At 44.0% G+C, this 15,208-nt stretch overlaps 3 protein-coding genes and 1 non-coding gene across 11 annotated transcripts in view; 1 reads left to right on the forward strand and 3 right to left on the reverse strand.

The window, feature by feature from the left end:
- Positions 1-7,737, reverse strand: LOC144206117 (protein L-Myc-1b-like). 5 transcript variants are annotated; one of them, XM_077730869.1, is made up of 5 exons: positions 7,357-7,737; positions 5,713-5,798; positions 5,190-5,292; positions 2,664-3,237; positions 1-1,507 (listed from the first exon to the last, which is right to left on the reverse strand). In XM_077730869.1, the coding sequence occupies exons 4-5, from the start codon at positions 3,163-3,165 to the stop codon at positions 948-950; spliced, it is 1,062 nt and encodes a 353-aa protein (XP_077586995.1). In that variant the 5' UTR covers positions 3,166-3,237; positions 5,190-5,292; positions 5,713-5,798; positions 7,357-7,737; the 3' UTR covers positions 1-947. The 5 variants fall into 5 exon arrangements, with proteins under 5 accessions (XP_077586995.1, XP_077586996.1, XP_077586991.1 ...); XM_077730870.1 differs by lacking the exon at positions 7,357-7,737 and adding an exon at positions 5,879-5,944; XM_077730865.1 differs by lacking the exon at positions 5,190-5,292 and having other exon boundaries at positions 7,357-7,736.
- Positions 6,404-6,477, reverse strand: trnai-aau (transfer RNA isoleucine (anticodon AAU)). Its single transcript has one exon. It is a non-coding gene; the product is annotated as a tRNA-Ile (tRNA).
- LOC144206510 (zona pellucida sperm-binding protein 3-like) lies at positions 7,106-9,867 on the forward strand. Its single transcript, XM_077731522.1, has 8 exons — positions 7,106-7,545; positions 7,619-7,731; positions 8,356-8,462; positions 8,535-8,709; positions 8,782-8,899; positions 8,963-9,042; positions 9,380-9,492; positions 9,545-9,867. The coding sequence occupies exons 1-8, from the start codon at positions 7,177-7,179 to the stop codon at positions 9,865-9,867; spliced, it is 1,398 nt and encodes a 465-aa protein (XP_077587648.1). The 5' UTR covers positions 7,106-7,176.
- Positions 9,602-15,208, reverse strand: part of LOC144206116 (uncharacterized) — a 21,247-nt gene continuing 15,640 nt past the window's right edge. For all 4 annotated transcript variants that reach the window (XM_077730864.1, XM_077730862.1, XM_077730860.1 and 1 more), the window contains 4 exons: positions 14,704-14,833; positions 14,441-14,551; positions 10,985-14,167; positions 9,602-10,720 (listed from right to left, as the gene is read on the reverse strand). In XM_077730864.1, the coding sequence (XP_077586990.1) occupies positions 10,662-10,720; positions 10,985-14,167; positions 14,441-14,551; positions 14,704-14,833 (3,483 nt within the window). In that variant the 3' untranslated portion in view covers positions 9,602-10,661. The remainder of the gene's footprint in view (positions 10,721-10,984; positions 14,168-14,440; positions 14,552-14,703; positions 14,834-15,208) is intronic.

The following is a 15,208-nucleotide window of genomic DNA, read 5'->3' on the forward strand; positions in this document are numbered from 1 at the left end:
TAAACTTTCAAAAAAAGGTGGTATCAAAATTTAATGTTTGTCTCGTAAAAACCAAAAAACAAAAAAAATCAGAGGATTTAATTGCGATCACAAAGTGACGTGTGAGTATAAAGTACAGCAGTGCTACTTCTCTTTCTCCAAATGCCTGAGCGGGAAATGTACGGGTAAAGCTGGGTAACAACTGGCTATTATTTACAGCTACGCACGGCCCCCCAAAAAATAATACAAAAAAAATAAAACTTGGATCAAAATGAGCTCAGTACTCCATTTCGTTATAAATGTGCAACGATGGAATGAAGTTTGATTCCTGAAAATGATGATTTTTGTAGGAAATGATGTTTTTTGACAAAAAAAAAGTTCAGTTTTGTGGGAATTTGTTTTTTTTTTATGATTTAAGTGTTCCCATGATAAGGTTTTTGATTTTTACAACTGCCGAGAAGTACCGTGAATGATGTGCTAACATGGCTAAAATGTGGGCGGGGCTAATTTCTTTGTAATGTCAACAAATTGTGTCAAAAACGAAGATGTTCAAAATCAAAGGAAAGACTTGCTAGGTTGTTTAGATGAGCCTAGGTTAACTGCACTTAGATTCTGATGAGGACCTTAAAAGATGAATTCGGATATGCCCGTTTAAAAAAAATGATAATAATAATAATCAACAAAAAACGGGGCATATTGCAATGGGACATATCTCCAGAACTCTTTTCAATTTCTACCCGCTCAAAATGTCACTGGTCGCCACAAGAAGCTAGGTGATTTAGCGCTAATTCCACACGGGCTACGTCACCCCCCGTGTGCCTTGTCCATGACTGTGCAAAACAGGAAATAACCCCCACGCACTAAGATTTGGCGACATCAGAGTCAAGTAAAAAAACAAAAAAATGCTACACAACGGTGTGTTTTCATCCCAAAAAAAAAGTCCTTTGCTAAAGTTCTTATTTGGATTTTCAGGGGCGCTTGAGTGCGGCTAATCGGCGCAGGAGTTGCTGCCGTCGTATTTTCAGGCGTTTGCGTTCCTGCGCTTGGCGTTTCTCTTTGGCGTGGAGCTCCGTTAAGTATTCCGTGGCGTGCGTCAAGATGGCTACTTTGGGGGTTTTGGTGGACTCCAGACCCGGGATTTGATCCCGGAGCGCCGAGAACCTGGACCTCAAGTCGTTTCTTCGCTTCCTCTCCATGTAGTTGTGGGTCTTCCGGCGGTCCGTGTCTTCGGGGTCAGAGTTCAAGGAGCTTCCCGAGGGCGAGGCCGGACGGAGGCATGGTGGGGAGGCGGGGCCACCCTGGAGCTCGTCTTCTTCGCCTTCCTCCTCTTCTTCGTCCTCGTCGTCGTCTTCCTCGTCTTCGTCCTCGCCGGGCTCGCTGTCGGGAGAGCGGGCGGCGTAGTTGTGCTGGTGCAGGTGCACCGAAGCGTGGAAACGTTTTGGGCAGGGGTCGGCGCGCACCCTCGGGGTCACCTGTTGGCGGTGTTTGCTGTCCACGGTGACCACGTCGATTTCTTCTTCGTCGTCGTCTGACATTGCAGACACAGGAAAATGGGGAATTAATAATATTCAAATAATAAATAATGGAAATCTATTGCAGTGATGTCAAATTTCAAGCTGCTTTCTTAACTCTAAATTGTCCACTAAGATTATTTATAATATATTTTTTTATACTCTAATACTTTTGCAACATGTTTTAATGAAGACTTAAAAACATGGCAGTCAAGCATCCTGAATTTAAAGCTACATGCTAATATGCTAAGGTAATAGCTCGGTGGTCAGCACGCTCGACGGAAACAGTGACTTGCTTTTTACAGTTGTTTGTTCTTAAAACAACAGCTAAAATGTCTCTACTAGGTTTTGAATCGATTCTTGATTGATACCCGTTTTCCTGTTTTTCGCCCATGGCAATATTTCACGTTTTTTTAGCAACGTGTGCAAAACGTAAGGCGGGGAAGGCCCGCAATAAGAGCGCTCGGAAGTACATTCCACAGCTGAGCAAGCTCATCACTATTTCCCCCACGATGCCTCGGGGCATTGAAGAATTCCAGCCTTTGTCATTCATCAGCAATTGTAAAGAAGGGACCTGCTGGTAGAAGGCGTCCCCCGATTGGACAGTTGAGTGATTTTGCCGGTGGAGGGGAGGGAGCCGGCCGGTGCTCCCAAATCCCTCGGCCTCAGCCTATTTGGATCCCGCGGCACGCTCTGATTGTTAAAGGGGGACATTTAAGCGGGCTTTTTAAAGCGCCACGTGGTTTTTACGCTGCCAAATATGTTTTCATATAGGGGTTGGGTGTTTTCTGGCCACATTAATGAATGAATTGGACATTCCTTGACGTCAATGGCGGTGAAAGAAGATCATCCATTGACAATTAAAGTGATTGGACAACTAAAAAAAAATTCCAGCAGATTTGGGCCATTTCTGTGTTATCTCCTGTTGGTTTTGGGACATTTTAAGGTTCTTTCTTAATTAATTGCCTGCCCTTGAAAGTTCAATATAGTGCACGCATAAGTCACAAACTTCAGGTTTGACGGCACCCTCGCCAGAAAAAAAACGTAAACATTAAATTGTGTGATTATGACCGGGTTGGACTCCCTAGCGGGCCACATACGGCCTGCCTCCCGCACCTTGGACACCCCCTGTATTACCCACAAAAGTATTAAGAGTTCACGCTGAGCACTTACCGGAGGAGTCGCTCCGGGACTCGGAACCGGATGAGGCCGTCTTCCGGCAGCCACTAGCCGGGTAGGTGAGAACAGCCGCCGGGTCGACGCAGTCCGTCGAGGCCGAGGAAGGGAGGTGGCGGCTCGGCGAGACGCACTGCGCCTTGCCGGGCCTGACGGGGGTACTCGGGGTCGGTTGCCTCCCATGGTGGAGCGCCTTTTCCAGCTGCTTGCTGGCCGAGAAGCTACTCCACATGCAGTCCTGGATGATGATGGAGCTGAGATTTCCCAGGAGACCCTGACCGTCGCATTCGTCCACCATAGACAACCAGCTTAGTTTGTCGCCGGCGGAAAAGAGCATGCTGCCGTCCCCACTCTGGACGGTCCGAATGGGGGACATGGGAGGGGTGGGCAACAGTTCGAACTTTTTCCAAATACCCTCACTCGGCGCGGTAGACTTGTAAAAGTCCTCCTCGGTGTCAAAGTCGTCGAAAAAATAATGTTGGTAATAGTCCAACTCCATGTTTCTGCGGTTTTGTGGGAAGGGGAGAGGGGTAGGGGGGTCAAAATCCACTTTGGTTTAGTCCGTTTCAGCCTGAAGAGGAAACATAATTGTTAGCGTTGTGTGTCATTTAAAAAGACTGGCAATTTAATTCACAATTAATTTTAGCAGTGACGCCGACATACACATGTGGATTGATATTACATAATGTTCTATAAATAAATTTCGGCGGCAAGTCCACTTAAATGGCAACGACGGAGGCTTTTTAAATGGCCGCACGCGAAAACGACAAAGTCCACCAAACCAAACAAACAACTTTGGGAGAATATAGATGTGCAACTTACCAACTGGGGAAATGAAAACCAATGCTAAATCCACTTGTGGACCCCACTGAGAGAAAAAATGCACAAAAAAGTCGTGTTTTTCCCCTTTCTTTTTGTTGTAGTATTCGTTTAACGACCCCTAAACTAACAATGAATGGTTCCGCCCCGCGACGTGGAGAGGGGAAAAAAAGCCGCGCAGTGCGTTTTTCGCGCCAGTAGCAATCCTGTTATAAGACGACAAAAGTAGGGCGGGGCTAGCAAATATCTGCCGCAGAAGATCCGGGTAAGCTTCCTACAGATGGGCGGAGCCTGATATATCACCGCCCCCGCCCTGTCTGCATAGCCACTTATGGTCACAGAGATATGCCCCAAATTAAGCAAACTAAAAATAAAATTTCGGGATAAATTCATTTCATATTCATATTTCATTCAAAATACAAACTTAATTGGGGTTGCACATTGACGACCAGACGCCAATAACAATAAAAATGACAACTTTTGTTGATACTCGCTAAAATCATTCATCACTATTGTAATTATAATCATTGGCACACATAGGCGATATGCAAATACTTCAAACAGTGAGTACTTCATTACAACACTGATACTACTCAGCATATTTCAAAATAAAGAGATTGAGCCGTAATATTTAGCATATTGATCCTGCCTTGCTCAGCAGGTCGAGCCAAAATGGTCGTCTCAAGTTCAAACTGAGTCAACTTCATAGATTAGTGATGTCACAACCAGAATTGGCGAAAAAAAGTGGGCGTTCCCTTTGCTCTGTTTTGGATGGAATAACTTATCTATTCTCATCTAATTTTCTGAACTGCTTTATCCTCACTAGGGTCACAGTGGCCACCCTGAATTGGTGGCCAGCCAATCACAGCACATATAATAATTATGAAATGGAGAAAAAAACTGTCAAGATTTGAGTGACAAGTTAATTACATGTTTTGACATGTTAGCCATTTCAAAACACGTTTAATAATCGGTCTTTAGCCTGCTTATGTAAAAACCGGTTTGCTAACATTTTTCCTGACTTCAAACGTTCTATTACATGTCATCATTACAAAAAATAAATATATACTTACCATTAATGTAATAACATCCAATATCGAATATTCCGGCAACCAAATTAAATATGCACCACACTTGTTTTTGTACAAATAATTATCCACTAAACATCAAAGCATTAAAAAAATATATTTTTGAGTGACAAATGAAAATAAAATAAATAATATCAACTGCTTTCTTTTATAAGAATAAACTAAATCACATTCAATCATGTTAGCATACACTAAAATATACCAAAAAAAATACCAAAAATCTACTTTAAATGGTCAATTCGGGTCTGAAATGCTAACAGTCCGGCCTCTTCAATCTGCTCCAAACCATAAAATATAGCTTTTCTTCATGGGGTTCTTGTCTGGGTAACAATGCTTAACACAAACAATAGCCAAACTCCCTCCCTACCCCCCTGTTTTAACTTCAAGTGGCCACCATTGTCTTTTATTGTTATAGTAGCATATGTGTGAGGACCGTAAAGAACAAAAAGGGGGTCAAGAGGTCATCTCCGTCGAGCACCCGTGTTAAGTCACATGACCGGTTGAGTACCCGAAAAAGGACCGCTTAGACGATGGAATTTGGACGTTCGCGTGTTCGTATGTTGTATACAAGAAGGGCCCTTCTTTTACCCACGACCTTTGTGACATTCACGCTAACCTTTAGCCCGCACATCCCGTCTTGGTGTGGGTTTCAAAACGGGTCCAGTCAACCGGAGACGATGTACGTCGCATGAATAATTCAGATATGTTTTATTGGTCCCCTGAGAGGTAAAAAAAACAGCAGTCAGACACGCCCTAAAAAAACTAAGTCACTTATAGCAGAAAATTGCGTTAAATTTTGGTCATTTGTGTCATTTTTTTACATTAAAAGCAATGAAAATTGATTATTTTACAGTATAAAAAGTTCAAAATGAACTACGACCACCAGGCTAGCTCATTAAACATCGCAATAGTTGGGAGAATGCGCATCGTATTCAATTAAAAATTATTATTTTTTACTTTTTGGGGCCTGGAAAAAATAATGCACTAAAAGTGCTCCAAACAAGCCTACACATTTTATTTTGAAGTTTCTCTGGTCAACTAAGATTAAGATATGTTTTGTCTCTTGTTAATATCAGCAGTGAAAATGCATTTTGAAAAATTATCATTAAAGAAAAATGTATCCACATAGGATGACTTACCGGATGTTCCTTCTTCCTTTCTTGCTTTCTTTTATTTTGTAGATACTCTTCAGAAGAAGTCCTCAATGGACCGTTTCCTGCGTGTCCTGTGTGTGAATGTGTATTTTGTTAAAATCTTAGTCAAAGGCTGTTTGACCAACTTTGATATATTTTATGTTTAAGGCACCTTTGATGGCTTACATGTCCACTGTCATACTTGCTATAAAACATCCTCATTTTATTAAAGAAACTGGACTTTGCAAAATCTACAAAGAAAATACAACATTTTGTGCGTCAGACACATTAAACGTTATTATTCTACAAAGCAGAGTAATAATTACCATTTGCGTGTTTTATTTATGACTGTAACTCGCCCTCTGGTGGCACAGATGAGCAACTGCAAGACTTTAAAGTGATACGAAAGATTTATTAGTTGACGTTATTATCTTTGTTGTTTCGAGGGCCTCTGGAAATAAAAGTAAGTTCAGTATTAATCAGGAATATACCTTTTTATTTTAATACATTATTATTAGTAGTATTTCTTGGGGGGTACACGTCTGTATGGCAGGTATATTGTCGTAAAAAAGAGAAATGTAGCTTCTTTTATACCGGTTTACCTGTCAGTAACCGATAATATTACATTAATCGACATTTTTTAAACGTGTACTTTGATATACAGAAATGCAAAAATAAACAAAGGGGAAAAAACGAGTGGCCCGTACGGGGATCGAACCCGCGACCTTGGCGTTATTAGCACCACGCTCTAACCAACTGAGCTAACCGGCCATATTTACGTCGAGAATATGAAGGCTTTACATAGAGCAAAACGTCTCGCCTACAACAACTTTTCATGGAAATGTAGCTATTACTAGCACAATTTTAAAAAAGTACAAGAGTAAAAGTAAAATACAACTTTAATCACGTCAATTTACTATGCTCAAATTGTTTTACTTTTTTTTCAAACATTCCCATACCTGTCAACTGGTACGTTCTCGCCGTAATTGGTACAACTGAAAGCCCATTTTTATATTGGTACGCTGTACACATGAAAATGGTACGCTAAACGGTGATTTTGAGAAAAAAAAATAAATTAAGGCACTTTCTAGCCATTTTTCACCATCCGCCATTGTTTCTTCCCGGAAACGCATGTCTGCCAAGTGATATATGTACCGGCGCCTCTGATTGGCTAAAAAAAAAAGATCATGATAAACATTTCGTTTTGTAACACTTTCACCATGTGATTTCCGTTTCCTGTTCCCTTGTTTATGTTTACTTTCATTTTCTACTTGTTGTTCGTGATTTTTTACAAAAAAGTAAAGTGGTAAGATTTTCCATGTATTTATACATATATGTAAGGGCGAAAACAAAATTTGGTAAGATCACAAATGGTTCGAGGTTGACAGGTATGCATTCCCCTCTTAATAACATCCACCTGCGAGTGGCGTCCCTTAGCGCTCACATTAGCGAGGTAACTCCACGTGGAATATGGCAACAAGACTTACTACTTACACATTATTTTCTCTTATATTACTTTTCCCGTACTGCGAAATGGGTTTAAAGTCCCCAGAGAAAACAATTAAAGTTATCCCACATCCAAAAGGTTACACTTTACAAGCTAGCAACCGCTACCCATCAACCGAACGCCCCCGGTTCGCCGGACCTCACCTTGCGGATGTCTCGTTGACCTGCTCCGCGTTCGACTTGGTCCTCCGGGTCAAGCCGTCTTTCTACGGAATCGGTGCGGACGAGTCGGAGCTCCAATTGGGTCCAAACTGCCGAAGTAACGGTGTCCTGAGCCCGTCCGGAGACCTGCTCTTCGCATACCCCCTGACGGCCTGCGGGTCTCGGAAAGAAGTACGTACGAACACTTGTTATGGTCCATTTTAATCTTCTCCTCCTGGAATGAAACTTTATATTTTTGTTTCAGTTGACAAGCGAATTCTTGGTCTACAAATATACTCTTTATTATGAACCTTCAACGGAGAAGTTTCCGAGCAGAGCGTCTCGGGTTGACGTTGAAATTGAATGCCGTTATCGAAGGTAGGTACCGGAAACTATTTTTTTTGCATGCTATAAGGTTAGCATTTTAATTTTAAAGTTCGAAATGGACATAAAACTAGATGGGATGATATGTAATATTAAGAGAAATTATAGTGGATTATAAGTGTTTTAAGCCACATTTAAAGTCCTTCAAAAATATAATATTTATTTAATACTCTATGTACTTGATGTCACGTGACGTAATTTAATCGCATATATTTATACTAGCTAATATGGCGAAGGTGTGTAATTAATCTATTTAATCTAAAATGGAAACAACCTAATAGGTAAAAAAAAACTGAATAATAAAATAAAACTAGTCATTACCTTGAAAAGTGTCCATTGTTGAAATTATCAAGTGACCTAAACTTAGCATCATGTTGACATCTTCAAAATAAAACTCCAATTTTCTGTCAGTATACTTCCAAAATATGAACATGGCATATCCACTTCTAGATGTTTGTAAAGTTCAACCAAAGTACTATAAATTCAGTGTGTGGGGAAAAAAGACCTAGCTAAAGCTAAAGCAGTAATAAAGTAAACATCTAATGGCTGTCTAACAACAATGGTCATGAAAAGTTAGTCCATATCCTGTATTAAAATTCTAAAACTATCTTTTCCAAGGTACCACGATGTGCACCAACTGGCAGTCAAGCCCACCTGGAGAACAACGTACCTGCGGAAAAAACTGAAAGTGCATTCAAATGAATTCCAAATCCATTTAATGGACGGTATGCATAAACCCAACAAACTTTTCCATTACTTTCCATTCATTCCATCACACTACGATATGTCCAAATCAGATTCATGGAGCAACCCGGTCGAAAATCTAGTCTTCCATCTTGGCCAAGAAGTTCATGTCCAAATTTCTGCTCCACGTCTGCCTATCGGAAGCCGACTATACGTCGACAACTGCTTCGCTTTACCGCAAAATGGTTCTTCTACGTCCCGTAAATACACCATCATTGGCAATTTGGGGTATGGATGGTATGGGGAAAATGCGGGTTGTTTCCTTTGGAATGGGTGATGTCATGTTGATTATGTCCCCAGGTGCATGCTGGACAGCAAGCGGGACCCTGGAGGGTCTTCTGGGTTCCTCCAGGGCGCTAACAAGACCCTGAGGTTCTCCTTCAAGGCATTCCAGTTCATTTTGGATTCGGACCGCCAAGTAAGAATGGCAAATTTGTCCGCGCTGTCGCTAAATGTAACTTGACGTCGCCATTTGTGGCAGGTCGGCATTTACTGCAAATTGTTCGCCTCGTCCGAAGAGCCGAGTCCAGTCCGTAAATCGTGCACTTATGGAGACAACAGGTAAGACAATGCTAGTCATAGATAGGGTATATTTAGCACCCAGTTAGCCTAGCATGCATGTTTTTGGGATGTGCGAGGAAACTGGAGTACCTGTTGAAAACCTACACAAGCCATGGGAGAACATGCAAACTCTACATGGTTATAACCAACCAGGGATCGAACCCTTGACATGCTAGCGGAGATGCTAACCACTTGGTTGACGTTTTTAATGTAAATACTGTACATTTATTCATGATTTAATATTTTCTAGACATTTTTTCAGGGTTTGCAATTTTTCTAACATGACAAAATATTCAAATATTCAAAATATGATACTTTTCAATTATTTATTTGCTAGGTGGACAGCTCTTTTAGGACATGACGCTATATGCCAGTGTTGTGATTCACGTTGTGGGAGCGCTAGGTCCAAGAGAAGAAGTTTAGAAGGTATGGAACTTAAAAATTATGTGGGTATTATTTGAAATGAAGTTTTTTAAATGCAAAATTCTGTGTTATTGCAAAGGTTCTGTAAAAAGTGCCTTCCTAGTGGCTGATCCACCACATGACAAACTCAATCAACCTCAGGACAATCCCAAATCGCCCAAAAATGGTGGACAAAGAAGTGAAATTCTGAAGGAAAATATGGGACACGCCTCTGAGAAGAAAAAATATGAAGAGGCAGTTTTGAAAACCTTCACGAAAGATGAATCAAGCAAGAAAGTTGAGGAAGAATTGAGACTTCATTCCAAAGCTGTCGAAGTAAACCAAAAAACTACAAAAATGGAGTCACCTGACGTCCAAAATCAGGACCCTAAAGAGCTAACATGGTATTTTTCGTGGACGTAGCATAAGCAGAGGTGCAGTGAATGATTTTTTTTATTATTTCTGACAATAAAACACTGTACACGTGCCAGATGTTGTCATTTCAATATTTCCTGAAAATGTGATAGCTTAGTACACCAAAATAGGCCTCCATAATTGATGACATTTCACCCAAATTGATCAACTCAAATTCATGCAACGATTTCAGAAGCATGATGTGAAATATTCTATGTAAAACATGATTGAAGCATACGCTTTTTTCCACCAATCAGGAGTCGATATACGTACAGGGCAAATTCTGATTGGCTGTTTAATGTCCAAACACAAGTAGGACTACAAATCTGGAAATATTTAGTATGTACATTAAAATTGATACACAATATACTCCCTTACTTCATCTGTCATATTCCCACGTCTCATTTCATTGGATAGTCATGGCCAAATTAGAATTTGCCCTTTCTGATTGGCTAAGAAAGCAAAATGAGTCAAAAGCTATGCATGAACACGGGAAAAATAACTTAAGAGTTCTTTTTTTTTTGTTAAACAACGCCCTAGGGGAAAAAAATCTTTGGTATATTAGAAAAGAAATAATTATTAGCTTTATTTACAGAAGCGAGCGCCTTAAAGTTTTAATTGTCAGATTTGGGGCGCTAATTCAGCAGGACGTGTGCGCAACAATCATTTTTCAAAGGGTTAATTTTTCAATAAAGTTATTAATATTAAACTGGTGAATGTGCACTGGAAAAGCCCTAACCCATTTGCATCCGTGATTTATTAGAATTATTATTATGAGCCAGAAAATCCACCTTTAGATTGGATCATGTCTCCCCACCGCCGGCGCTACCTTCGTCTGCACCATTTGATTTCTTTTCTGCATCTAAAAATATGGAAGGATGTCAAAATATGTTTTATAATTGTGGCTAATCATCGGGTTAGCAATCATTTAATAATTTTTGTTTTAAAATGACTCCAAATTGTGAACTAGTGTCCAAGTTGTGGTACTACAACCCTGTTAGCGACCTCGCCAACATCATTTATGTCTAAAATGTCTTTTTCTGTGTCTGTATTCTCACCCTCTTGCTAATATGATAGTGAAATAAAGTTATCTAATCTAATATAGAAAATATGGTACAGATCTTACCCATGATGCACTGCGTCTGCACTGGCTGTCCTGCAGTCTGCTCCAGTCCATCGCCACTGTCCACACTCACCACCTTGGATTTGGGCTTCTTCGCCACGGGCGGTGGCATCTTCATTTTTGTCGGCGACTCCGCCTCCTCGTGCTGATTTTTCCGTGCAAAAGTCGTGGGATCCGTCGGCATCTTCTTGCTCTTCGAGAAGACAAAACTCGCCGTTCTGGTCGGCGAGGGGCAAGTGTCTTTCGGCGTGCCCATGCGAGGCACGGAGGCGTCCCTGGATCTGGCGGCGGTCCGCAGCCGGATGGCTTCCTGTAGGTTCATGGAGGGAGCGGGGGAGGTGCTTATCGCCGCCGGGGACTTGAGGGTGGCGGGTGGAGACGTTGAGGGGACGTCATCGGCGGGTGGGGACGAGGGTATGATCAGGGACCTCCGAATGGGCTTCTGTGGGGCTTCTGTGTTGGTTGGGGGGTTTTGGGTGAGGCCGTTGAGGACCTGGGTTTTCGCCACCTCCTGGTCTTGAGTTGGCTCCTCTGTGGGTAGTGGAGGAGGTTCGGTGGGGCCTTTAAGGGGCCGCAGTTTGACTGTTTGTAACAGTGAAGGCGTGACAGCGGGGGCGGGTTCGTCACGGATGGCGCAGGGAGAAGGCTCGGGAATTTCCTTTTGTGCGCTAGTGTTAGCATTAGCGTTAGCCGGGTGCTGCGAAAGACTCTTCAGATCCGGGATGGGAAGAGGTGGCGGCGTGGGAATTCTTGCCGGTGAGGGAGGAGCTGGTTCAGGGGGAGGAGTCGGTTCCGGGGATGGGGAAGGGGTGGAGCTGTTGCTTGAAACGGGGGTCTTGTTAAGGTGTGGCCTGTCGGGGTTGAGGGGTGAAGTGTCGGTTGATGGGAGGAGCTCTAAAGGAGGTGGAGGCGGAATACTTTGAGGGGGAACCAGAATGCCGTTACATACTGGTTGAGCTTCAGATAAGATGCTCTGGATTTCAAGGACCGCCTCCAACGTTAGGGGTTGACTTGGTGCTGGAGGTGGGGGTGGGACACTTGGAGGTGGGTGTGGTTTGGAAGCCAGGGTTTCTTCTTCTTCTTCTTCGATGTCTTGAAGAGGAGGTGCGGGAACGATTTGGCTGACCTGTACAGGGGGGTCTTCTGTAAACTGGACCGATGGTGGAGCTACTCGAACCATTGGAGGACTTGGTTCGGGGGTTGGTGGAGAAACCGAATGCGTCGTGGACAAAATAGCTTTCGTATTGTCGGTGGTAGGCGGAAGGGGCGCCGCGTACATCGGTGGAGGCGGGATGGTCAGAGGAGTGGAATTCACTGGTTCGGGTTCCGTGGTCACGATAATGGCCGGAGTCGTGGAAAAGGACCGGTGTCCCACGATCGTTGCCGGGGAAGGAACGGGTGGGGGTGATACTAGGAGCCCCTCGGTGGTCAAGGGCGGAGGCGGAAGGGGGAAATCAAACTCGTCGGAGATGCCAGATACTTGAATGGTGGGTGGGGGTGGCGGAGGAAGCCAGGAGGATTCCGGGGACGCCGCCTCGTTGACGTCCACGGCCTGTTTGCCGGGGGGCTCCGGAGGGAAGTGCGAGGGAGGCGGGGAGGGGGACGCGCGAGTTGATTGGACGCCACGGACCAGATCCCGTCGAGTCTTCGACTCCACCGCTTTGGCCAACATTCCGTTCAACAGGTCACTTGCTCTCACCTTCTCGTCGTTTCCGTCCGAATCGGCGTTCCCGGGCGTCGTCTCGCTCTCGTTCCGAAGCGGACCTTCTTCAACTTTTGTTTGGTTTTTCTGTCTTCTGTCTCCGGCGGGAGTCTTGGCGTTGGCGTCCGTCCACGGTCTCAACGGTCTCCTGTCTTTGGGGTTCTTCTTGATGATGGCGTAGACGTCGTCCGGGGCGGGGGGTCCCAAGAGCAACTCGAAGGTCCGCTTGCTATGGGCCCAAACCTCGGGAGGGGGCGCCGGAGGGGCGTGGACTTTAGGGTGCGGAGGGATGTCAAAGAGGTCTCTCAGGGTCTTCACGGACGGCCCGGTGGTCTGGCTGTCCCCCTTTTCCACCCGAGACGGGGGGTCCTTGGGGGGTATTGCGATTTTTTTCGTTTCCGAGTGTACAGATGGAGTGGAAGTACCCGGGAATAACTTTTGAAGCTTTGCTAGAATCCCCCTCTTGCGCTTTGGCGAGGCGCCCTCTGGTGGAAATGGCGGGGATGTGCAATCCTGGCTGGAGTAGCCGCTGGAGGGGGATGTCACCTTCACCGCTTTCTTCTCCGGCGGCCATGTTTCTCGCGGTGGAGGAAAACGCTGGGCCGAGTTGCTGGATGGCGGCGATTTGTTGGCATGGAATAACGCCGAGCCCATGGAGTCGTCCATGGAGCTGACGTCCCCGTTGTAGCCGGGGCTGTCTACTGGGGCTTCGGGGTGCTCGGCGCCCCCTACTGACGTGGAGTCACTTTGCGGGGAGGCGTCCTCGACTTGGGGAAAATCTCGTGAGCGCCGCTTCATTTTGTTGTGCAGCGAATAAGATCGGCTGGGTGGGGGCGGAGCCCTTTTGGGCTTGGTGACAGAGAGGCTCCGCCCAAAGGGCGCAGCTCCCTCGGCGACAAGCTCCCTGAGGCGGCCTCTGGAGGGCGCCTTCGCTGAGACGTTCCCGTCTGAGATGGTGGACGAATCGGACACCAGGGTCTCTGAGGACCCGGACAGGCTCCGCCCAGAGGCGTCCGACGTATCGTAAGGGTTGCGGCGGTAGGCCGAGCTGACTTTGGAGGAGGAGCTTCTGCCAGAGGCACGGGATGGCGAAGGGCTGGCGAGGAGAAGGCTGCTCTTGCTTAGCGTACGAAGGCTATTGCGGCTTTGACCTCGGCTGATCTCCACCACCTCGATGGATGGCGGCAATATGGCGTTGGGGATGATTTTGGACATGTATGCCGCCTGGGGGGACATGGACATGACCGGGGACGACGTCTCCCGCTGGAGGGCGTCGGGGTCGTCCGCCCAGGGAAAGGACAGTGACCAAGGGCGCCCCCCGTCGGGTAGGTCTAAACGCCGTAGTAAGGCTAGGTCGTCATCGGCGCCAATGGACTGGGTTAGCTCCGCCTCCTCTTCGTCTACGGGGCGGTGGACACGCCCACCGTCCAGGCGATCTTGCTGGTCATGCTTTGAAGGGATTGGGCGCCCGCCTCGGTCCAATCCTGATGGGAGGAGTTAACATTTTTGATGGAAATAATGCATACCGATGTATTTGTATGTTAAAATAATAATAAAAAAAAATACAAAAATCAAAAAATTTAATGCATTAAAAATAAACAATTAAAGTCAAAAAATTATATAAATAAAATAATAAACTAAAGTAGGGTGTTGTTTTAGCCTAATTTATTGATCCTTTATTAAAAAATAATTTGAAATTTATTTTTCCTAATAACTTTAATCTGTCCAATTCAATAAATTCTCAAGAAACGACTTACCGAATTCTCGCTGAACATGACGAGGGATTCCGGCCACCGTCTTTCTGTGTCGTCTTCGCATTCGGCCTTTTTCCGACGGCTTGCCCGAATTTAAAGGCCGGAAAGTCGAACCTGGCAAAAAGAAAAAGTTTCCTAATTTCAGAAGTGCGCTAATGGGATTCGTATAACCTGTCTTTGTCCACCGGAGGGAGCACTAAAGCCCATTCTATTGGTGGTTTCCATACCATATGTTGTAGCATTTGTGATATTTTGCAGGTTGTTACCTTGCCTGGTGAGACCAGAACGGGAGGATCTGGTGGACGTGGACGATTGCATGGAAACGACGGATGAGGCGATGGTACTGTCGCTGGTGAAGCCGCCGCCCTCGCCGTCCGTTTGGGCCGTCATCGTCGACTGCCCGGATGGGGTGAAAAATACAAATCATCATTGAGTTTTTGGTGGGGGTTAAAAAGGTTTGATTTTAATCTATTTATTTATTTTAATTAAATAATTAATTTATTTTAATGTATTTATTTATCATTATTTATTGATTTGTTTTAATTAATTAATGTATTTATTTTAATGTCTTATTTATTATTATTAATTTATATTTCATTTAATTTATTAGTTTTAATTTATTTTATTATTCTAATGTATTTATTTATGTTTAATTAATAATTTAATAAAATCATAATTTAATAAAATAATAATTTAATTGTATTATTTTTAATGGAAATAAAAGCAAAATATACTTCTTAAAATGCAGTGACTGACTTAACTTTTTTTAAA

Source organism: Stigmatopora nigra, chromosome 13 (assembly GCF_051989575.1).
Source record: "Stigmatopora nigra isolate UIUO_SnigA chromosome 13, RoL_Snig_1.1, whole genome shotgun sequence".
NCBI lineage: Eukaryota > Metazoa > Chordata > Actinopteri > Syngnathiformes > Syngnathidae > Stigmatopora > Stigmatopora nigra.

Excerpts from the sequence above, each read along its gene's own strand:
- LOC144206117 (XM_077730869.1), bottom strand. The coding sequence starts at position 3,165 with ATGGAGTTGGACTATTACCAACATTATTTTTTCGACGACTTTGACACC. Across the intron at positions 1,508-2,663 it reads GTCCCGGAGCGACTCCTCCG|ACGACGACGAAGAAGAAATC; the intron begins GTAAGTGCTCAG and ends CTGCAATGTCAG.
- LOC144206510 (XM_077731522.1), top strand. The coding sequence starts at position 7,177 with ATGGCAACAAGACTTACTACTTACACATTATTTTCTCTTATATTACTT. Across the intron at positions 7,546-7,618 it reads CCTGCGGGTCTCGGAAAGAA|TTGACAAGCGAATTCTTGGT; the intron begins GTACGTACGAAC and ends TTTTTGTTTCAG. Across the intron at positions 8,463-8,534 it reads CCAAATCCATTTAATGGACG|ATTCATGGAGCAACCCGGTC; the intron begins GTATGCATAAAC and ends TGTCCAAATCAG.